General features: G+C 43.3%; 1 protein-coding gene and 1 non-coding gene across 3 annotated transcripts; both read left to right on the plus strand.

The window, feature by feature from the left end:
* The first annotated feature begins 15,995 nt into the window (after positions 1-15,995).
* On the plus strand, positions 15,996-16,068 carry trnar-acg (transfer RNA arginine (anticodon ACG)). Its single transcript has one exon. It is a non-coding gene; the product is annotated as a tRNA-Arg (tRNA).
* A 291-nt stretch (positions 16,069-16,359) lies between these two features.
* Positions 16,360-22,994, plus strand: fbxo31 (F-box protein 31). 2 transcript variants are annotated; one of them, XM_026310386.1, is made up of 10 exons: positions 16,360-16,865; positions 18,192-18,263; positions 18,682-18,768; positions 19,106-19,182; positions 19,347-19,514; positions 19,664-19,738; positions 19,909-20,018; positions 20,192-20,345; positions 20,659-21,029; positions 21,228-22,994. In XM_026310386.1, the coding sequence occupies exons 1-10, from the start codon at positions 16,451-16,453 to the stop codon at positions 21,448-21,450; spliced, it is 1,752 nt and encodes a 583-aa protein (XP_026166171.1). In that variant the 5' UTR covers positions 16,360-16,450; the 3' UTR covers positions 21,451-22,994. The 2 variants fall into 2 exon arrangements, with proteins under 2 accessions (XP_026166171.1, XP_026166172.1); XM_026310387.1 differs by lacking the exon at positions 18,682-18,768.
* Positions 22,995-23,215: the final 221 nt, after the last annotated feature.

A 23,215-nucleotide genomic window follows, 5' to 3' on the forward strand; every position in this document is an offset into this window, starting at 1 on the left:
GACCCAGAGCTCTGTAATGCCTTATTCAGTGAATGTTTAATAAAACACAATTATGTGACCAAGAAAGACCTTCTCCAGTCTCATCGATTAAACGAACACGCGGAACAGAGGAGTTGAATACCAACAATTTGGTGACCCCGACGTGATGAAGGAGAAGGGCGGTCGACGAAGTAGACGGACAGCTTACTTTGACACCCAACTTGTTGGCCAATATAAAAAGGTGAGCAGACCCCTGTTTATATCAAAAGTCTGCAATTGAACATTCTAAAGTTGCTGGGTGTCCAGGTAAACCACACATCTACCCAGATTTAATAAATTGCTGAATAAAGCATTTACTTTAAAGATTAATGGTTGAAAATAAGAAGTAAAGAAAAGAAGTCTGAAGTAAAAGTATTGAAATTAAAAGAATAAATAAGAATAAAGAGAAAGTAAGAGTAACGGGAAAAAAAGTGGAAGCCACCCGTTTGGCGACCGTTTTCTCGACGGAGAAAACAAAGACTGGGTTTAGAGGCCCTGGTGGGGATGAGGTCCACCTAAAATGAATGAACTGGGTTTGGAGGCCGTCTTGGCAGACGTGTTGAGTAAAACATTCGGGTTGGAGGCGCGTGGTTCACCCTTAAAGACCCAAATTGAATATGCAAAAAGCATAGTGGAACTCCATAAGAGTTAAAAGTGTTTGAAGAAGAGTTAAAAAACAAAGGTATTTTTGTGCTATATTGTTTGTTTTGTGTAAAGTGTTTAAACACTGGCAGTGTCCTGAGCATGAAAAGCCGCCTGGACTATACTCTGGAAACCTAACGGTGATAACACAAACCCTCTGTCTGTTGAAGCAGCATGGAGAGACACGGTGTGTCCTGAAATTGCTGTTTGGCTGTGTATATTTGAAAATGTTCTAAGCTGGAAAACGATATTAGTTCAAAAGATCTTGCAGTAGAAATTTAAGAATGTATGTGTGTGTGTGTTCTAACAGAGTGAAAGGACAGAAGGAAAAAGTGAGAAGTGTAGCAGAAAAAGAAGCAGACATTGGCCATTGGTCCAGCATCAGCTGAGAGAAACAGATAAGGAATTGCAACAAAAGAGGGACAGGATTAAGGGAATAGGGACAGAGTGTGCCTGAGTGATTAATTGTGCTCACAACAAAGAGGTGCCTGTGACAGGAGGGAGAGAGGCAACATTACCCACTGTAAGTGCTTTGTTTTACACTGTATACAGCAGAACACTGGAGAAGCATGACACTAAACTGAATTGGGTGGAGGCCTTGCCTGCCGCCCTCATGTCTATGCCCACCTCACCAGGGTCAAAGACCCACTTGAGCCCACATGAGTTGCTGACTGGTCGTCCAATGCCTGATCCTCCCAGGGATCTTCCGGGGGTTCCTGGGTTGGATGTGTGACAAATTGATTGTGATGAATATATGAAAGCACTAACTAGTGTCTTAAAAAGTCTATCTGTGCAGGTCGAGAGAGCTGAAGGGGACCAGCCGGCAACTCCTGAGTCAACTCCAGCTGTAAAGGTAGGGGACTGGGTACGAGTGAAGGTCCACAAGAGAAGGTGGGCTGAACTCAGGTGGACTGGACCCTTTGAAGTGGTGGAGTCAACTTCCCACTCGGTTCAGGTAAAAAGGCAAGGCTGGAGCAAATTGGCACCACATGACACATTGTGTACCTGCCCCTCCGCCCTCACAGACTTTGAGTGAGGTTAGAACTGATCTGGCTAATACTGGGAAGGGCTCCAAAGAAGATAGGCCAAATTGACTCCTGTATTGAACACAGTAAATCCAGCCCCTCTCAGAACCATGGCCACTAGGCCTAGACCATGGCGTCCTTCCAGGCACGCAGGACTTTGCGGGGCCGGGGGGGATAAGAAGCCTGTTAAAATAATAAGTGTAGGCCTATAATAATTATAATAATAATAAATAAATACAATAAATAGCAGTGAGTAAAAACAAATAGGAACTGAATATAAGGAAATAAAATGGGTAATAAGAACACTAAATTAGAAGAACTAGTCACCGGTGACACAAAATTGATGCATCAAAAGGATCCTAAAAACAGAAAAATTAGAAAAATAGAAAAATAAATATGGTTTTTCAGGGAAGTTATACTGTGAGAACTGTAGAAACTTAGTAAATGACATAAAGAAGGATCAGAGAAAAGAAAGGCTGTTTGCAGCACAGGAATAGTTAAAGGAGGCAGAGTAGACAGAGGGAAAGAGAGAAAGGAAGGAGAAGAGAGACAGAAGCAAATAGAAAAACAGTTAAAAGCCTCTTCACCAACATTGTATTTAGGGCAAACTGTTGAATTTACAGATGAACAAACAATGTCATGCTGTAGACCACCTCCTCATCCTAATAATCCACCACCGGCTCAGCTTCCTCCGTACGCCCAGGGAGAGGAGGGTGCTGTCGGTGGAGCGTTATTACCTCCCACAGCTCCTTCTGATCCTGTGCCTCGGCCTCAACCTCCTTACGCAGAAGATAGTGAGGGAGTGCTGGCTTATTTTAACAGACTGAAAGAGGTTTTCAGCACTCACAGTGGAATATCAGTACTTGAAGGTATTGGTATTGCACAGAATGGGGATGGGCCTTATGCACAGCAGTTCAAAAATGCCTTCTTTAATGGCTTCAAACCTGAAATTTCAGGATTTATTCGAAGGCATCAGATTGGTTGGCAAACTTGTGCCCTAACAGATACAAATAATTATGCTGTGTATGTGGCCACTGTTCTTGAACAAAGGGCAAATGCACAAAAGAAAGTTAGAAAAACAGCTGAAGTGTTTTTCACTGACTGTGATAATGAAATGGTTTCTGAGTGTTATTTTCAGGGGGACAAGTTATGGCTTGATGGCCGGGGCAGGGGGTGGGGACGAGGTCGTGGCCGGAGACCTGGCGGACGGCAGATAGTTGATCATGACTACTGCTACGTCTGTGGAAAAGCAGGACAAGAGCTGTCCACAGAGAAAGACACGCCCTGAGCAGCAGGAGGGAGGAGCAGGCTACTCTGCATGACTAGACAGCAAAAAAGGTCAGATGCAAAATACACACACTGAACAGCATAAAGAGATACGAGACACACATCTGACTGAAGCTAACATTTTGAGCTTAGAAGGAGTAACTGAACTCATGCTGTATGAAGAAAAACCTAAAGTGACATTGTTGGTGCAAGGAGTTAAAATAAAAGTCCGGTGTGACACAGGAGCTTGTAGGTCAGTTCTTAGTAATCCACCAGACAAACTCAAACTGACTACAGAAGAACATATTTTAATAAAAGCAGCAAACAGAGGACTACATGTTGACCCAGTGACAATGCCATTTGAAGTACATGATCCAGAATCAGGACACAGCACACAACATCAGTTTGTACCATCAGACAGATGTCCAGTTAATCTGTTAGGAAGAGATTTACTCACTGCTTTAAACATAGGGATACATCCTACAGTGAAGGGGATGAGAGCGGTCAGGCTAGAGAGTGATCTTTTCTTAACTCAAAGTGTTCAGCTACCAAACCATTATTACACCTTAGACTTAGTCACAGAGGGACCCAGTTCAGTAACCACAGATTTGGGGAAAATGACAGGCGAGGTAGCTGCTGCACAGGCCATTAGACAGACACCAGACAACATGCACTGCACCATGTACTTCAGACACAAACCAGGGTCAGATGAGGTGTATGAAAAACTGTTTTTCAAGAACAAAACTGCTAGGATTAGACTAACCAACCTTTACTGGAACAAAGCAGGATATGTAGGAGCAGCATGCAGACTACAACCTGAGGAAGAGAAACTGTTCAAATTGCAAGGGGGGGGGTAAGAAGCCTGTTAAAATAATAAGTGTAGGCCTATAATAATTATAATAATAATAAATAAATACAATAAATAGCAGTGAGTAAAAACAAATAGGAACTGAATATAAGGAAATAAAATGGGTAATAAGAACACTAAATTAGAAGAACTAGTCACCGGTGACACAAAATTGATGCATCAAAAGGATCCTAAAAACAGAAAAATTAGAAAAATGGAAAAATAAATATGGTTTTTCAGGGAAGTTATGAGCAGCATGCAGACTACAACCTGAGGAAGAGAAACAGTTCAAATTGCAGATGAGCCCACACATCTCACTTGCTAAACCTTCAACAGCTGACTGGAAAGATTTAGGAGCATTTGTAACCAGGGCTGAAGAGGTGGGGACCGCCTGGGAGCCGGTCCCAGGTGACCCTCATGTTTTCTACAACCGCACTGTCGACATACACGACTCACAAAAAGTTAGGGATATTCGACTTTCAGGTGAAATTTATGGAAAATGTAAAAAGTTCATACTACAGTGATATTATATCATGAAAGTAGGGCATTTAAGTAGAAGTATGCAATGGTAATTTCTTCATCTCAAACAATTTATTGAAACAAAAGCTATCAACAGTGGTGGGTATACCACAACAAAACATGTCAATGTCTCAGTAACTTGTCACTTGTTAGGTGTCGTCTTGGTCTCATGATGTCAAAATGTGAACAGCATGATGAAGAGGACTGTTTAAATACGAACTGTCATTGAACCAGAACATTTAGTGGTCGATGGTCATGGATCAGACACTTGTAGTGATTTTTGTGGTGAATCACCTTGTTAGAGAACACCATGTTATGCAATAAGTACTGAAACATTGAACATGTGCATTCAAAAGTTTAGAGAAGGTCAAATTAAGTTCAGCTGTAAAGGTTATAGTGCATTTTAGGTGCATTCTGAAATTCTGAAAATATATTTTGATATGCTCTGAAACACAAGAACAATGCAAAACAGAAAACATAGCTCAGTTTAAGTTTCTAGCAGAACAGGGACAAAAAGTGAGTAAGAACAAACTACAGCTGTGGAAAATGGAAGTTTAATACATAGGTCACGACCTTTCACAGCAAGGGAGCACTCTAGACTCAGACAGAAAAGAAGCTATACTTAAAGCACCAAAGCCACAAACTAAAAGACAGATGATATTTTTCTTAAGTATGACAAACTCCTGCAGAGCATGGGTACCAAAGAAAACTGAAGTGTTTCCAGCAAAGCATCCTGATGCAATAACAGCAGCTAAAACACTGACAACTACTATTATTCCCAGATTTGGAATTCCAGAAAAAATCTATTGCAATAATGGTACATATTTTGTAAACCAGGTAATTAAACATCTTACTGCAGTGTTATCATCTTCCTGTGTTAAAACCATTCATTAAGGAGGATGCTCACATGACCATTGCTGATTACATGGCAAAAATGTTGACTAATAAAAATGTTGTATTAATGCACAACAAGAGGGTCCTGAGCCTGAACCTGACTCTGGAGTGAAAGCAGGAGACTGGGTCTCTGTAAAAATGATCAAGAGGAAGTATTGGTATTCTCTGTGCTGGGAACGACCTTACCAAGTACTGCTGTCCACACCCATGGTTGTGAGAATTGCTGAAAGACCTTCCTGGATTCATTTAACACACTGTAAAGAGGTAAAAGTACGGTCTGAGTAATTCTGTCAAACCAGCAGAGACTCACTCTAAACTCCAACTGAACCTGTGGTGAAGTCTGGCTACAAAGGGGGGTGGGACCAATAGGGACCACTCGTCTCAAACCAGTGAAGAAACCAACCACACCCAGGGGAATTAGGTGAGTGAGGAGTAGAGTGACCTGGGGAGAAGACTGCTCAGAAGTACATTTTGCCATGGAAGGTCCAATATATCGACCCTGACACCCCTTTAGACTATTTTGTTGGGTGACACTGACAATAAGCATATTGACTGTCATATCACTGACCACAGTTATGTTGATTTTGTTTCTCTTTGAGAAGGGTTTGCAACAGCCGGAGAATGCTACTCACTCCACTGAGATAAGACCTGGTATCTTTTCCTCCCTTGAGAAGGAATTGCTACAGCCAGGTAATGCCATGAACAACACCAAAACCAAACCTAGGACAAAGAGACCTAATGATGTGCCCTGATATCTTTTGGGCCAATGACACTCAAACTGTCCAGTTTGATTTTTGTAAAGTGGTTAACTGTGGTAATGTGTGACAGGAACAGCTAACATGGGCAGACAAGTATATTTATGTCACTAAAATATGTAGAAACAGGCTACACTAAGACTTGATCCACACAATGATCCAACAGGCTTGAACTGCACACTGCAGCTGTTTACTTCCACCTGCCCTCCAGCCAGTAAACAATGTCTTTGCATTAATTGATGCCACCTATTCCTGCTCTTACTCCACCGTTCCTTACACCTTATAGTAGTAATTATACCTGTTTTTGAGAAATTCTACTTCAGGGAGGAAGGTCGGTGATCTCCACTGGTGCAACTCTACCACCAATGTGACCACTCCTGGGGCAGGCTATGACCCTTCCTGGTTCACGGACCATGTTACTGCACGTGCTGACCTGTGGTGGTATTGTGGGGGAAACCAACTGAGACCAGTGCTCCCACCTGATTGGCAGGGAACCTGTGCTCTTATACAATTGGTGATGCCATTTTATGTCACCTCTGTCTGGTTCTTCCCTAGACAGCCCACACTGTGTGAAAAGAGACACTGCAGCAGCCGGCAGTTCTGATAACAGAGTATATATTGATGACGACGAGTATTAAGTTGGAGACAAAGTGGCAGCAGGTTTTTTTAATTTCCGCATTCTTTCCAGTCATCCCCCCCCCCTCCCCACCGCCTCTCTAATGACAGTGCAGAATAGAATGGCACTAGATATGTTATTGGCTGAAAAAAGGGGGTGAGTGTTCTATGTTCTATACGTACAGTACGTTTTATGGTGAATATAGATGTTGTCAGTGATGCTATACGTGGTATTTAAGCCAGATGTCATGATTACAAGATCGTCCTTTTAAAAATGGCGCCTCGCGTGTTTCACAGAGACTATACCGGCGGGGTAGCGGTCCAGGAAAAGTCTAAAAAGGCCCAGAGAACCGTTAGCAGGTCGGTAAGATGCTAATATAGTCAATATAGAACATTCGATGTTTAACGGTTTTTAACGTTTGCGGGTTAATCTGCAGAGGTGGGGGAGTTCAGACAAGATACGGCCCGGCTGCAAAGGTCAGCTCACGACAGGGAGCGTTTGCACCGTCTGGTCAGCAGAGGGACCCCACGACGACCTGGAACGGTGCGATATCCAGTAGTGTCCAGCAGAGGGAGCCAGAGGTGCCCTGGAATAGCGCTATATTCAGCAGTGAGCAGCAGGGGGAGTATAACGATGATGATGGAGGTAGGATGAAAGAATGTATTTTAATGCTATCTAAATACAATGTGTGTATGTATGTGTATGTATGTGTGTGTATATATATATATATATATATATATATATGTATATATGCGCAGTATTTTTAAATATATATATGTGTGTGTGTGTGTGTGTGTGTGTGTGTTTGAAGATTTGCAGGGGTATGAAAGACTGAGATACTCCTCAACACACAGCAGCCAGGGGTCAGAGAAGAGCCTTGTTAAAACAACACCCGTCGTGGATGAGTACAAACAGCCTGCTTCTGAGATTTTTCAAGCGACACAGTTCCTGGAGAATCTGAACGCTGCACAAGCTCATGAACTGCAAGACATCTATTCATTGGGGACATCTCAGGTTGATATGAATTTGATATCTTCAAGCCTGTTATACAGTGACTGTGGGTCAAGGCAGAACTTTGTACACACAGCAGCAGACACTCATGACTCGGCTGATGGTGGTGGTTGTGGTTTTGGTTGGGGTCTAGAGTTATTTGATATTCTAGATAATTATTTGTCCTCCTTACAAGATAGTAGACCATCTACAGCTAGTGGGTTTGTCAGTTCGGAATCTTCTTCTTCACCTGAGACTAACACAGTTGTTGTTTACACCGATGTAGCAACGCAGACTAGTGGTGGTGAACACACTTTCTCTCTAACGCAGCCCAACATAGACCCACTATCAGACATCAGGGCTACTCTTTGAGAGTTTGGTAAAAAGCTTGATTGTATACATAGAGAGGTAGTGCAGTCTCGCTCAGAGCGTACACAGTTAGGGTCATATTTTGTAAACACCACAGAACTCTGTCTATCACACATAGTTGACACAAAAAGTGTTCTTATTATTCAAACATGATTCTGTCTTGCAAAGCAAACACAAGCCTTAGTTGATTTTTTTTCATGACTATAGTCATGATAACATAATTCCTAAAATAATTCTTAGGAATATTATTAACCAGGACATGTGGTATCTATTTTACATCATGATCTTCCTGGACAGTAGTAGTGATGTCGTTTGCTACTAGTCTGATGTTGCTGACTGAAACTCCATAAAAAAAAAACCAAAAAAAAAAAACCTTCTAACCCTCTTCTAATCCCGATCCATTGACACAAACATCAGACTTTTAGTTTATAGTAATGTAAAGCCCTGATGCAATGTTTCATATTTAGTGTTACTGCTGTGGATTACTCTTGTAAAGTTTACTATGTGATTCTTTATACAGCAGCACCAACAGAGAAGCAGAGATAATTTCACTGGCAAGATGAGGAAAAACCCACACTTCAATCCACAATTACAACATGTCTCGGTCTAATGCGGACGATCTGCACAGCTCCGTAGTCTGTACACTGATAGCTTGCTAATCATTGCATTGCATTGCACTGGTTAACACATATGTGCATATTGACGTATTAACGTTCTACGTCACCACGCTCTATAACTGTTAGGCCCCGAGATCTCTGTTTCCTGTCTGTCCCTTATTTTGGTCAGTTTCCTGTGTTCCGGTTCTGTTTGTATTAATCCCAGGTAGCTTTGTGTTTTCGTTTGCTCATTAGTCATATTCCGTTCACCTGTGTTAATTAGTCTTAGTTCTGTGTATATATACCTCCTGTGTCCCTTTGTTCCCTGCCGGAGCATTGCTAGTGATAATACAGCGTGCTAATGCAAAGTGTGGAGAGCGTCTCTTTTTCCCTGTCTGCCTGCCCGCTAAGTGGCAGAGATATCTTGTGTTCCCGTTTCTGTCCTGTCTGTCTGTCTGCCTGTCCGCCTAATGGCGGAGAACAATTTGTGTTTGCCTGAGCCCTGGACGATCCAGGGAGAATAAAGGTTGGTGCCCTGCACTTGGGTCCTCACTCCTTTCCTTCATCACGCACCACACCGTATCATAACAGAAGGAGGTTAAGGCAGTGCTGACCGTCTTTCTTTCCCTACATACCTCTCTAGAGGTGTTTAGAGACCTGCTGACCCCCTTCCCAGGGCTGGAGTCCACGGGGCCGTCCGGACCTCAACCGTCAGAGTCTCCAGTCCGGCTGCCTCAGCATCTCCGTCCTGAGAGGCAGGAGCCGGAACCTAAGGGGCCAGACAATCACGTTCCTGTCGAGGCACCCTTCCGGCTTTCCTCCGTGACTCTCCACGCCGCACCGCCAACCGTCCAGCCTTCAACACCAGTTGCCAGTCGCCGCAGTTGCTGACGACGGCGGAGGCGCGTGCTATCTGGCGGGTGTTGAAGGCAAAGCCACTGGCTCCCTGGGATTTGGCTCCCATAGCTGCTGCCCAGCCCGGGTCCCTCCTTGCGGCTGCCCAGCCACCTGAACCTCCAGCCCGTATGCCTCTACGCTGGCGTTGCCGCCGCCCTAAGAGGCAGAAGCCAGAGCCTCAGTGTGCCGACGAAGATGTCCCTGCTGAGGCCCCTGTCCAGGTTCCCGAGCCTCAGTGCGCCGACGAAGACATCCCCGCTGAGGCTCCAGTCCAGTTTCCACCACAGCAACCTGAACCTCAGTGCGCCGAGGTCTCCGTCCCCGCTGAGTTACCACCGCAGTAGCCTGAACCTCAGTGCGCCGACGTCTCCGTCCCCGCTGAGGTTCCACCGCAGCAGCCCAAACCTCAGTGCGTCGACGTCGCCATCCCCGCTGAGGTACCACCGCAGCAGCCCGAACCTCTGTGTGCCGACGTGTCCGTCCCCGCTGAGGTTCCACCGCAGCAGCCCGAGAGTCAAGAGCTTCCCGAGCCGCCACTGCAGCAGCCGCAGCTGCAAACCGAGCTTCAGAGGGCCGACGTGTCTGTCCCCGCTGAGGCTCCACCACAGCTTCCGGGGCCTCAGCGTGCCGACAGCTTGCCGACCGAGGTTCAGTCCCAGTTTCCAGGGTGCCAGTCCCAGTCTCCAGGGTCGCCGCAGCAGCTCGAGCCGCCAGAGTTCCTCGAGCCCGAGCCGCAGCAGCTCGAGCCACCAGAGTTCCCCGTCTTGGAGGTCTTCCTCCCCAGCCACCTCCAACCCACGCCTGCCTGCGAGGCCGTCCTCCCGAAGAAGAGGAGGCAGTAGAGTTTTTGACTGGGCTACTTAACAAGATCTTGGAGAGTGAGAGGATGCCTGAGGAATGGAGGAGAAGTGTACCAGTGCCCATCTTTAAGAACAAGGGAGACGTGCAGAGTTGTGGAAACTACAGAGGAATAAAGCTGATGAGTCACACAATGAAGTTATGGGAAAGAGTAGTGGAGGCTAGGCTGAGGTCAGAAGTGAGCATTTGTGAGCAGCAGTATGGTTTCATGCCAAGAAAGAGAACTACAGATGCAATATTTGCTTTGAGAATGCTGATGAAGAAGTACAGAGAAGGCCAGGCCATTGTGTCTGTAGATTTGGAAAAAGTGTATGACAGGGTGCTGAAAGAGGACCTGTGGTTTTGTATGAGGAAGTCTGGAGTGGCAGAGAAGTATGTTCGAGTGGTGCAGGACATGTATGAGAGCTGTAAGACGGTGGGGTGTGCTGTAGGTGTGACAGAGGAGTTCAAGGTGGAGGTGGGACTGCACCAAGGATCGGCTTTGAGCCCCTTCTTGTTTGCTGTGGTGATGGACAGGCTGACAGATGAGGTTAGACAGGAATCTCCGCGGACCATGATGTTTGCAGATGACATTGTCATCTGTAGTGAGAGCAGGGAGCAGGTGGAGGAAAATCTAGAGAGGTGGAGGTTTGTCCTATAAACGAGAGGAAGGAAGGTTAGCCGCAGTAAAACAGAGTACATGTGTGTAAATGAGAGGGACTCACGTAGAACGGTGAGGTTACAGGGAGTAGAGGTGAAGAAGGTGGAGGATTTTAAGTACCTAGGGTCAACAGTCCAGAGCAACGGCGAGTGTGGAAAAGAAGTGAAGAGACGTGTGCAAGCAGGTTGGAATGGGTGGAGGAAAGTGTCAGGTGTGATGTGTGACAAGAGAGTGTCAGCAAGAATGAAAGGAAAGGTGGACAAGACAGTGGTGAGACCAGCAATGTTGTCTGGTTTAGAGAGAGTGGCACTGAGACAAAGACAGGAGGCAGATCTGGAGGTAGCAGAGCTGAAGATGTTGAGGTTCTCTCTGGGAGTGATGAGGATGGATAGGATCAGGAATGAGGACATCAGAGGGACAGCTCATGTTAGATGTTTTGGAGAAAAAGCCAGGGAAGCCAGATTGAGATGGTTTGGACATGTTCAGAGGAGGGACAGTGAATACATTGGTAAAAGGATGCTGAGGTTAGTAGGGATGGGAATATCGACTCTCTGGAATCGATACTTCGATACCTACTGGTCGATACTTTGGAGTCGATACGTTCTATCGCTTGATACCACTTCTAATATTTTAGATGGACCTAATATTCCTTTATTCCAGAATGGCGCCTGTTAGGTTGCAGCCTGTTACAGCAGCTCCTCTGTTTGTTTTTTGTTTTTTGTAAGTTTTTTACTGAATTATCATCTGTTAATCCAAGTCAAATCAAGATCTATGCTTTCTCTCTGATAACGGATGAAAGTGGATGAGTTGGGTTTTTCGAATTCCTGTGGAAAGACATATGGAGATTATGGAAACTGCATCAGAAAATGTACGTTTCTGTGGCAACGACATCTATACAAGGGAGCAACTGTTAGCTATCAAGACAACAAGTCTGCTTCTTGGTATAAAACCTGAAATACCCCAAGACCTGAGGAGGCGCAGGAGGGGCTGCAGAGCAGGAGTGAAGCATCAAGAAAAACGTAGGAGATTTAAACCATTTCTCCCAAAAATTATTATGGGGAATGTGAGGTCACTCTGCAACAAAGTGGATGAACTTACAGCTTTAGCTAGCAGCCAGCGAGAGTACAGTGAGTGTAGCTTCCTTTGCCTCACCAAGACCTGGGTGAATAAAAATATACCAGACAGCTCACTTGAACTGCCTGGGTTCTCACTAGTGTGAGCGGACAGAGGCAAACAGAGCGGCAAGAAAAGAGGAGGTGGTCTCTCTGTTTTTGTTAACTCCAAATGGTGCAACCCTGGACATGTAACAGTGAAAGGCTGTATCTGTACTCCAGACATTGAGCTGTTGGTTGTTGGACTGAGGCCATACTACCTGCCCCGTGAGTTTTCACACGCCATTGTTGTGACTGTTTACATTCCTCCATCAGCTGCAGCACAGAGTGCATGTGACATCATCTACATAGTTGTCACTGGTCTCCAGACAAAACACCCCAGTGCCCTTATAATAATTAATGGGGATTTTAAACATGTCAGTATTTCGGGAACTCTGACCAACTTCAAACAGTATGTGGACTGTGCAACACGAGAAAATAAGATTCTTGATCTCCTTTATGCCAATGTGAAAGAGGCATACAGCTCTTCAGCTCTACCCCCACTTGGTGGATCAGACCACAACTTAATATATTTAGTACCAACATACAAGCCTGTAGTAAGACAGCAGTTTGCTACCAAGAGATATGTGAAAGTTTGGTTAAAGGATGCTGAGGAGGCCCTGCAGGAGTGATTCAGGGTTACAAACTGGGACCTTTTCAAGGACGCTCATGGTGAGGACATCGAAGGCATCTCTCACTGCATCACAGATTACATCGACTTCTGTGAAGACAATATTATTCCATCCAAAAGAGTTCGTTGTTTCCCCAATAATAAGCCATGGATAAATAAGGACATTAAAGGTCTCCTCAATAAGAAGAAGAGGGCATTCATGGCAAGAGACAAGGAGGAACTCCGAGCTGCACAGAAGGAACTCGAGGAAGCTGAGGGAGGCAAAGCAGCTCTACAGAGACAGAGTAGAGCACAAGTTGAGACAGAACAATATCAAAGAGGTGTGGAATGGGATGAAAATAATGACTGGTTATAAGAAGTTGCACACTGCTGTGGAAGGAGACTCAAAGTTTGCTAATGAACTTAACCTGTTCTTTAATAGATTTGACACCACCTCTACTTCTTACTCTGATCCATTGTCCTCACACACCATCCCTCCTCCCTATACCACCTTAGCTGATGCCTTGGGGTCTCTTCACATCACCCCACCCAACATCTCTGTCAATGCTGCCTCCCCATTGCCCACTGATACCATCTCCTCTATCAGCAGCCATACAACATTGAAGTATACCTCACCTTCAATAACTCCTCCCCTGCCCTCATCATCTGACTCCTCATCAACACAATACACAGGCCCAGCCTTTGCCACAGAACAGGTGAGGAAGGAACTAGCTAAACTAAAGGCCAACAAAGCAAAAGGACCAGATGAGATCAGTCCCAGAGTACTTAAGGTGTGTGCTGGACAGCTTGCAGAGGTTTTTCAGAAACTCTTCAACCTCTCTCTGAGGCTCAAAAAGGTGCCTAAGTTATGGAAAACTTCCTGTATTGTCCCATTACCAAAAAGAACTTGTCCCAGTACCCTTAGTGACTTCAGACCAGTAGCGCTCACATGTCATGAAAGTGTTTGAGAGACTGGTCCTGCAACACCTGAGGTCTCAAGTGTCTGAATTTCTGCAGTTTGCATATCAGGAACACATCGGCGTGGAAGATGCCATCATCTTCTTAATGCACAGAGCATACTCCCATCTGGAGAGGCAGGGCAACACTGTGAGAGTCATGTTTTTTGACTTTTCAAGTGCTTTCAACACTATTCAGCCCCACCTGCTAAGTGCAAAGATGCAGGATATGGAAGTTCCCGCAGACATGGTGGAGTGGATCAAAGACTACCTCACTGGGCGGCCACAGTTTGTTTGCTTAGATGGCTGCATACCTGATGTGGTGATGAGCAGCACTGGTGCACCTCAAGGAACTGTACTAGCACCATTCCTGTTTACACTCTACACCTCAGACTTCTGCTACAACTCAGGAACCTGTCACCTCCAAAAGTTCTCTGATGACTCTTCAATCATTGGATGCATCAACAATAATAATGAGGAGGAATACAGACACTTGATAAAAATCCTTGTTGATTGGTGTAACAACAACTGTCTAAAGCTCAACATCAAGAAAACCAGAGAACTGGTGGTGGACTTTAGGAGGAACAGTCCCTGTCTCCATCCTTGGAGACGAAGTAGAGATTGTGGACTCCTACAAATACCTTGGAGTCCACATTAATAACAAACTGGACTGGTCAAACAATACAGATGCACTCATCAAGAAAGGACAGAGCAGACTGTTCTTCCTCAGGAGACTCTGTTCCTTTGGTGTGTGCAACAAGCTACTGAAGACGTTCTATCAGTCTGTAGTAGCGAGTGCACTGTTCTTTGCAGTTGTGTGCTGGGGAGGTGGCATCAAGGCTGGTGAGGCCAACAGACTAATTAAGTTAATCAGGAAGGCAAAATTTGTTGTTGGACTGGAACTGGACAGTCTGGAAACTGTGGCAGAGAGGAGGATGGTGGACAAAATAAACTCCATATTGAACAATCCTGCCCACCCAGTTCATGAGGAACTGTGGCGAATGGGAAGTTAATTCAGCCACAGACTAATTCCCCCTAAAGCCAAGACGGAAAGATTCAGGAAGTCTTTTGTGTCCACGGCCATAAGACTCTATAATTCCTCAATATAAACAATAACGCCCACACGCGCGCACACACACACACACACACACATAAACCCCCCCAAATAAATAGTTAATTACTTTATTACTTTTTTAATTACTTTATGAATTACTATTAATCAATATAATTTAAATAATCGCAAATTTAATAACTGCTGTAACAACTGAATTTCCCCTTGGGGATTAATAAAGTATTTCTTCTTCTTCTTCTTCTAATAAAGAACGTGCAATTAGTTTTCACTTCTGAGAGTTTTGGATGTGTGAAGACCAGCCCAAGCGTATTTTAAATGGTCTTCCTTATCACATGATTATGGCAGCCAATCAGATGTCAGAGCCTTCCAGAGACAGTCATGCACTGCGGAAGGAAGTATTACTTCCTCCACTCTGCAGCGTGGAGGGACCTCCTCCGTCTCAGTGCTGAGAGGCACGGCAGCATGGAGAGAGACAGAAAAAGAAGCATTGTGTGGTGCTATTTTTCATCAGCACCGAAATCGGCTTAAACCTAAAAATATGAACATGCTGCTTTTCCTGAAAACCAATCTAAAACTTGAATGAATTATGTTATCTAGCTGCTTAATCTAGCTGTTATCTAGCTGAGGATGAAGATGCTGCTGCTAGTGTTGGTGATGTTTTACTGTTAAATATTAACTGTTTTGTTATGTTTTACTAGTTTTGCAGGTTCTTGAGCACTATGATCTTTCAATATAAGAAATATTATTTTGTATTCATTTGAATTTTATTTATTATAATTTAAAATATATATTTTTTCATATTTGTATTTAATTTACTTATTGATCTAATTTATTATCATTTTATTATTAGTATTTAAACAAGTATTTATGTTCATGAGCATTATTCATGTTGCCATTGCAATAAAGATATAAATCAACACTGTGCAATGATAATTTTCCTTTAAGGTGCAAAAAGTATCGGTATCGGCATCGTCGATACTGGCCCTGTAGTTACTTGGTATCGGATCGATACCAAATTTTGTGCTATCGCCCATCACTGGAGGTTAGAGCTGCCAGGAAGGAGGCCTCGAGGAAGACCAAAGAGGAGGTGCTTGGATGTAGTGAAGGAGGACATGAGGATAGTTGGTGTGGGTGAGGAGGATACAGAGGATAGGGTTAAATGGAGGCAGATGATTGGCTGTGGAGACTCCTGAAGAGAGCAGCCGAAAGGAACAGAAGATTAGAAGATCGTCTTTCCTATTTAAATTTCCCGCGTCGAATAAGGTTGGTGTATTGGGCCAGTGGCGCAATGGATAACGCGTCTGACTACGGATCAGAAGATTCTAGGTTCGACTCCTGGCTGGCTCGATAATCTTTTCTGCTAAAGATCTGCTGAACACTTTGTTATTATACGTCTGTTGTTAAATTTATTAAATATTTCAAGCAGTATTAACAATAATCCACTCATAACATTGTGCTAGGTGACATTAATAATAATAATATAATAATGTGCTAGTGTGATATTCTCGCATAGACACATTTACTTTAGATCCATTAAGCAGCATAACATTTTTGGCCTCTGATCCACTTCGGTGACAATGAAAGAAAAAATGAAAGCACCATGTTTACGTGATATGTGACGTCAGGGTGAAATGTCCCTGCCCATGCTCGCAGGCACAGGAGGGATCGGGCATACTGCAGCTGATAGATGCGTTGTAGTGATGTAATGTTGCCTGTTTGGTGACTACGGATGGCTGTTTGTGCCAGGCTCTGCGGAGTGGGTCAGTCGCGGAGGTGCCGAAGGCGACAGCGGAATAATCTGCAGGATCAGGGTAGCGATTCCGAGATGGACGAGGAAGAAGAGGAGCGGATCGTGGGCCAAAGACAGAGCGGCGTCAGTGTCGGCGTCGGAGGCGGCGGAGGCCCGGTCAGCGGCGCTGCCAATGCGGGGCTGAGTGACGCTTGTGAATATGGCAGCGGTCATATGAACAGAGCAGGCTCTGGACCTCCACTCCCGCAATCATTAGCGGAATTACCGCCGGAGCTTTTAGTGGAAATATTCTCTCGACTTCCAGGAACAGCGCTCCCAGTTGTTGCCCTCGTCTGCAAGAAATTCAGGCAAATACTCAATACGGAAACCATCTGGAGAACGCGGTGTGTAGAAGGTAAATATACAGCTAAAAGAAGCACCGAGGCACATATCAGATATTATGAGATTACTGTTCTTACTGCCATGCTCGGGCAGCTCTGGTTCTTTGGAAATGGCTTCACCTAAGAGCTTTTTTATTGATCTCTACGAGAACCATCAAGGAAATGAAGCCAGTCGCTGCAGTCTCTACTTAGGCACTGATGTAAAAACACAGAGCTAGGCCCCTCAGTGTTATACGCCCTTGTCAGCCATTCTGATAAGCCAGGCCGGACACAGGCTCTTAGGGGCCTCGCCATGGCCTCATGATGATTGTCAAAGGAAATGTGTCTTATACCACATTTAAACTCCGAACGAAGAAACAACAAATCAATTAGCTATTATATATCATATGATTTTTTTATTTTGTAAAATAATAAAAAATATAAACATGCAGGACAGTGGCAGCCCAGGACCCTGGGTTGCCCACCCCTGCGGTAGGGAATGTAAGAGACTAATAGGACACATACAGCATTAATGTGTTGATAATTAACAGTGTTAATGAAGAAAATGAGCTATATAGAGATGTAATAATACCTAATAGTCTATGTCAGCACATTAATAACACCTTTTAACACATTTTTAAAGAGAGGTATATCCCTGTATAAATGGGCAGAACACCAGGAATTTACATTACGGTACACTTTTACCTGTGATGTAGAGAAACAATTAAGTATTCAAACATTAATTAGACATTACTGGATTATTATAGGACAGATAGCGGGAAGGAAATAGTTAATAACATTAAATAGGTGGTAATACTGCTACTACAACCAGTTAGACTCAACAACCATCTAAATGTATAAGGGTTTGGATTAATTTCTCCAGTGTAATGACATAATCCATTTTTAAACTCTTTAGTCCAAAAATGAGCGGACTATTTCCCAGTAACATTACATTTTTTGAGAATCTGTGGTCGCCATTGGGTCTGAAGTAGCTTCTTAATTTGTTTATGCCTCAGGCAGGCTATGCTTTTCAGAAATCTTGTGAGTAAGACACGATCGGGTCATATTTTTGTAGTTTAAGCTTGGTATGTGTGTTGTGCTGGCTGACGAACAAGTTTTTGTTTTGCTGATCTCAGTTTAGAGTGAAAACATGAGTCATAGTTGATTCAGATTTGCCAGAGTTTTCTGCCTTAATGTGTAACACCAGGGTTTACGTTATGTATTGGATAAATGTGGAGATAACTGGTTAAAGCATTTACAAATCTGACAGTATAACACCACTAATACAATACAGATATTTGGGATGCAGTTTGATGTTTATTCTTCTCCCATTTTCCTTATGTGCTTTTTCTTCCCCTCAGAGTTTGGTATGAAGGAGGATTTAAGGAAGATGGAGGCAGGAGGAGTATCTAGCCGGGACCTCTATGTTAAACGTGAGTTCAACTGTCTTTTCAGCAGCTCTGATTAATTGATCCATTGAAGGATTTGGTTCATTCCTACTCCATCGTGTCATTCAGTATTTGCACACTCGTACTGGGGCAGTGTTTGCAGATCTTTGTAATGTTTTATTTTGATCTAAATATGGTTTCTCATTCTGTCGATGGTACAGCTTTTTAAATTTATTTATTATTTATCTTCTTCCCATCTGTTCCTTGTTTGTTATATAGAGTCTATTCTTAGTTTTGAAATACAATCTGCCACAAAACACACCGGGCAAAATAAGTGGTCTCACCTGGTGGCTCTTGGAGTAGATTACTTTGACACAGTGCTGCATTCACAGGAGCACTGTGTTGGACAAAGCCCGCCTTAGTGTGTGGGTGCTCTACACATACCTGTGTTGTGCCTGTCCAGGTGTCAACCCACGGGTGAAGTCTGGGCGCTTTATGAAGCTCCTCCCGGACTACGAGCACATGGACTATAGAGACGTGTACACACACTGTATGTACATTGGCCCCAGCGTGGCTGGCTGGCGCATGAAGGGTTGTGTGTGTGTGGGACTTTGGAATTGAAATTGATTGATTGATTTAATATGAAAGCAAACATCTGCTGTGTGCTTTGATATTTAGTGTGAAATGGGAGGCTCAATAATTTATTATGCTGTTTACATTTTGCTCTTTTTGCATTTATGTCATAGACTCCACCCTGTCAGACATTAAAATGTTCACTGTGTATTTTAACATTTCCTCTTGTGTTTTTAACTGTGCACAGTGCAGCTTGTAGTGTAGCACTGCCGAAACTCATTGGTATTGTGTGATCTTGTGCTTATGTGTTGCAGTGCTTCATCCATACAGACATATCTTGGGCTTATGGCAGCCTGACATAGGCCCTTATGGTGGATTGCTCAACGTTGTGGTAAGAGATGTTTGTTAACCAGGATATTTGCATTAAGTTGAGAGACAATGACCAACATTTTCAGCTTCTTCTTCAAAAAATGAAGTCAAATGCTGATTATCTATCATGCAGCAATATTAACATAAATTCGTACAGGTGAATTATTAAAAGTATTTTTCCTCCAGGTGGATGGGCTGTTCATTATCGGCTGGATGTATTTGCCGCCTCATGACCCCCGTGTGGAGGATCCTATGAGGCGACGGCCACTCTTCCGTATCCACATGTGGGAGAGCAAAAAGGCCACTGTGGAGTGTATGTATGGTCACAAAGGTCCCCACAAAGGAGACATACAGGTAAGGACAAAAGCTTCTCTGTGCACCAAAGAAATGAGCTTGAAAAACCTTAGAGAATATTTGTTCACACAGATTCTACTTTAATTTGAGATTAATACCTTATAAAAGTAGGCCATCCTTTAATATGTGTCATGTTCTGGTAATTTTAGACTGTGAAGAAGGATGAATTTTCAACAAAATGTAACCAGACTGATCATCATCGCATGCCAGGAGGCAGACAGGAGGTGAATCAAATCAGAAATCTGTTTCTATGTGAAACCTAATGATAACCTGTTTTAATTATTCACCTATTGCTTGAATGTTCTTTTACAGCCCATGTACTTTGATAATGTTGAAAGTCTGTCATTAGCGTTGTGTAATGTGTATGTGTGTGTGTCTCTGTGTGTATTTTCAGGAGTTTAGAACATGGTTGGAGGAAGAATGGGGCCGGACGCTTGAAGAAATCTTCCATGAGCACATGCAGGAGCTTATCCTGATGAAATTCATTTATACTAGTCAATATGAGTATGAGTCACATTTTCTCTATATGTGAAACACTCTGCAACTCTTAAAATGTAAACAGAACAAGAATAGCTTGTTATCTTGAGAGATGGTTCAGATTTCTCTTGTGAATATTGTTCTCTTGTCTTGGCAAAGGCTCAGGTAAAGATTTTGCTTTATTTCTTTCCTTCTGATAGTAACTGCTTGACATACCGGAGGATCTACCTGCCTCCTGCGATGCCCTCTGCCCTGCTGCAGCCAGGCCTCTTCAAAGGCACTTATGGCAGTCACGGCTTGGAGATTGTCATGCTAAGTTTCCACGGGACATGTGCACGGGCCACCAAGCTCACTGTAAGTTAATGAATAATCATTATTCGAAGCTCTGCTCATCTTGAAAAGAAACTGCCCTTTTGAGAATTTTTTCTAAGTGTTGAAATGACCTGTAGGCATGTAGGCCCTGTTGATTATGATTCTGTCGTCACCTTCATTTTCTATGGAAATGTGCTTTCCAAGTCATCCTCCTCCTCCGCAACAAACTATTCATCCAAAATTGTGAAGTGATCATCACTCAAGCTTTTAACAGGTCCCTCTAGTCACCAAGTGACTTTAAATTATTATTATTATTTAAATTTATCAACTGTGGAAATTTTACTCCTTCCTATAGGGAGACCCCAACGTTCCTGCAGGGCAGCTCACTTTGGATGTTGACCTGAGCCGGCCTGTGGTCCTCCCAGACTTGGAGCAACAGCGCAGCATTGAGGAGCTATCCCGGCTGGTACTGGGGATACACGAGGAAGTGGAGAGCGAAGCACAGCAACAGGCAAAGAGCCCTTCTGTCACAGTCAAAGGTGCAGCAGAGGGGGCATGTGGTGGGGGCAGTGGAGAAGAAGAGATGGAGGCAGACCATGGTTCATGTTCAGGCAGCGAGCAGCCTGGTCCCAGCAGCATCACCAATCCTCCTGAAGCCCAGCCCTTCATCCTGCCCCTGGGCGTTATGGCTCGCAATGAGGTGTACCCTCGTACCTGCAGGAAATGGTAAGTACTCAGCTGAAACAACATGGAAGATGCATACAGTATATGTACATCTATGTGAAAATATATTTAATATTATAAGAAGTTAGTAATTCTATATATGAATCAAATACTACAATAACTGTTTATTAAAACAGTCTACAACCCACTGTAATGTGTATCAGTGGAAATATTGATGATAATGATGTTCTTCCATTTCAGCTTCTATGGGACAGGCCTAATTGCAGGCCATGGCTTTACAAGTCCAGAGCGCACCCCGGGGCTCTTCGTGCTGTTTGACGAGGACCGTTTTGGTTTCATCTGGCTGGAGTTGAAGTCTTTCAGCCTGTACAGTCGCCTGACGGACCATCTAGCCCACGCTCACGCTCCAAACATTGAGCGATTTGAGGCCATGCTGCACAACATGCAGTCCTGGACATCCTGATGCACCAAGCTTTAAGTGTCCTCCCACAATCCAACGCGTAACAGAGAGCATTGCGCACGAATCACCTCTGCTGATAATGTTACTATCATGCTAGCTCATGACCTTAACTCTCTAAGTTCTATCTTGATTTGTTTCATAAACATTGGGTTCTGCTGTCTAATAAAAGTAGTTTTATCACCCTGACCCAGCACACTCACTCCTGCTCCCACACAAGCACTTTGAAAGGCCGACCCTGTTCACCATTTATCACATCACCTCAGTATGACCTTAACCCTCCAGTGCAGCATGATAACAGATTCAACTTTTTATTTATTTATTTATTCCCTGCAGGCAAAAATGAATGATGTATGTGCCTCTGATTCTAAAACCATGTCTGTACTTCCTAGTGTTTGAAGAAGATAAAAGTGTCCAGTGTATTCAACTGTATGGTATTATATTGATTTCAGTGCCCAACATATTGAAGTGCATGCTGCAGTTTATTTAGCTCTAATCACATCACACTCATAACCATTATCTGACTGTGTATCACAAAGCAGCATGTTTTTTTTTGTGTTTTTGCTTTAGAGACATCAGAATTTTAAAAAAGACAGCATCTCAGGTGTTTTTCTTTTTGCCACAAGACAGTAAAAAAACAAGTATTTATATGTATAACAAAAACATATGAGGTTACAGTGATTTTTATTAATTTGTCAATTAGAATTACTGAGTGAGTTTTACGACTGAGCAGTTTTCTAACCATTGACAAGAAAGGACTTGCTGTCTTACTTTTGCCCTTTGAGCTCATGTTCTTATATCAAAAACACTTTTAATGTCATCACACCTCCATAATATAAACTGGAAAGATGTGTCACATTTGCAATAGAATAACCTACACATGAGCTGGATTTAATCCAAGTATCAAAATTATAGTTTGTGTGCTTATGTAATTAAGATTTCAAAGAGAAGCTTGTCTGACCTTTGAAATGTATTGAATTTCTTGTTTGTTTAAATGGCCAACACTACATTTGCCTGGCTTCATACCTGCAAAGCTGTTCCCTCAAGTGTTTCCATTTATTTCAAATTTGAGACCAGGTTAGCTGAACATAATACAAACCAACAGCTCAAAGTGCATCTCAAAGTACAGAGTAAATGTCTGTATGTCTCATTATGGCCTGATGGGGATGCCCAGTAGCTTTCTTAACTCCAAGTGCACTTTTCTGGGCTGTATAGTGAATCATTCAGAACCACTGGCCAGCACTTTTATATCAGACTGCAGCTTTACTAACATTTGCAAAAAAAAAAGAAAAGTCTGCTAAAGCATCATTTAATTCGTCAGATTTTATTAATTTGAGTTTAATATATTTGTGTATAGTCTCCTGTATGTAAGCCCTTTGTACCCAGCAATCTGAATGATTGCCTTTCAGAAGTGTCGTTTTTTACTGTTTTCAATGCCATGCACCTGATTTTGTGAAAATCAAATTAAGTTTGACACATTGAACTGCTCACATCGGACTTCAGGGAGCTTTTCAGCTTAAGCGCTCTTCTCGGTAATAAAAGAATAAAAAAGAACTGTTATTATGGCTGTTTATGTTTTCTATAAAACATGTTTCACTTTGGTGTCACTAATTATGTCCTATCACTGCTGTTTTTCTTTAGTCTCAGTTGAATTTTCATTATAATGTAATAACATTTGTAGACCTTCACACAGCAGACAGACCTATATTATTACACATGCCCAACACAACCCAATACAAACTGCTGTCAGTAGAAACTACTGTACACACTC

This window comes from Mastacembelus armatus, chromosome 6 (genome assembly GCF_900324485.2).
Source record: "Mastacembelus armatus chromosome 6, fMasArm1.2, whole genome shotgun sequence".
Classification (NCBI taxonomy): Eukaryota; Metazoa; Chordata; class Actinopteri; order Synbranchiformes; family Mastacembelidae; genus Mastacembelus; species Mastacembelus armatus.

Bases quoted from the DNA above. Each gene is read 5' to 3' on its own strand.
- fbxo31 (XM_026310386.1), top strand. From the start codon at position 16,451: ATGGCTGTTTGTGCCAGGCTCTGCGGAGTGGGTCAGTCGCGGAGGTGC. The intron at 16,866-18,191 runs GTAAATATACAG...TCTTCCCCTCAG, and splicing joins GAGAACGCGGTGTGTAGAAG to AGTTTGGTATGAAGGAGGAT. The intron at 19,183-19,346 runs GTAAGAGATGTT...TTTTTCCTCCAG, and splicing joins GTGGATTGCTCAACGTTGTG to GTGGATGGGCTGTTCATTAT.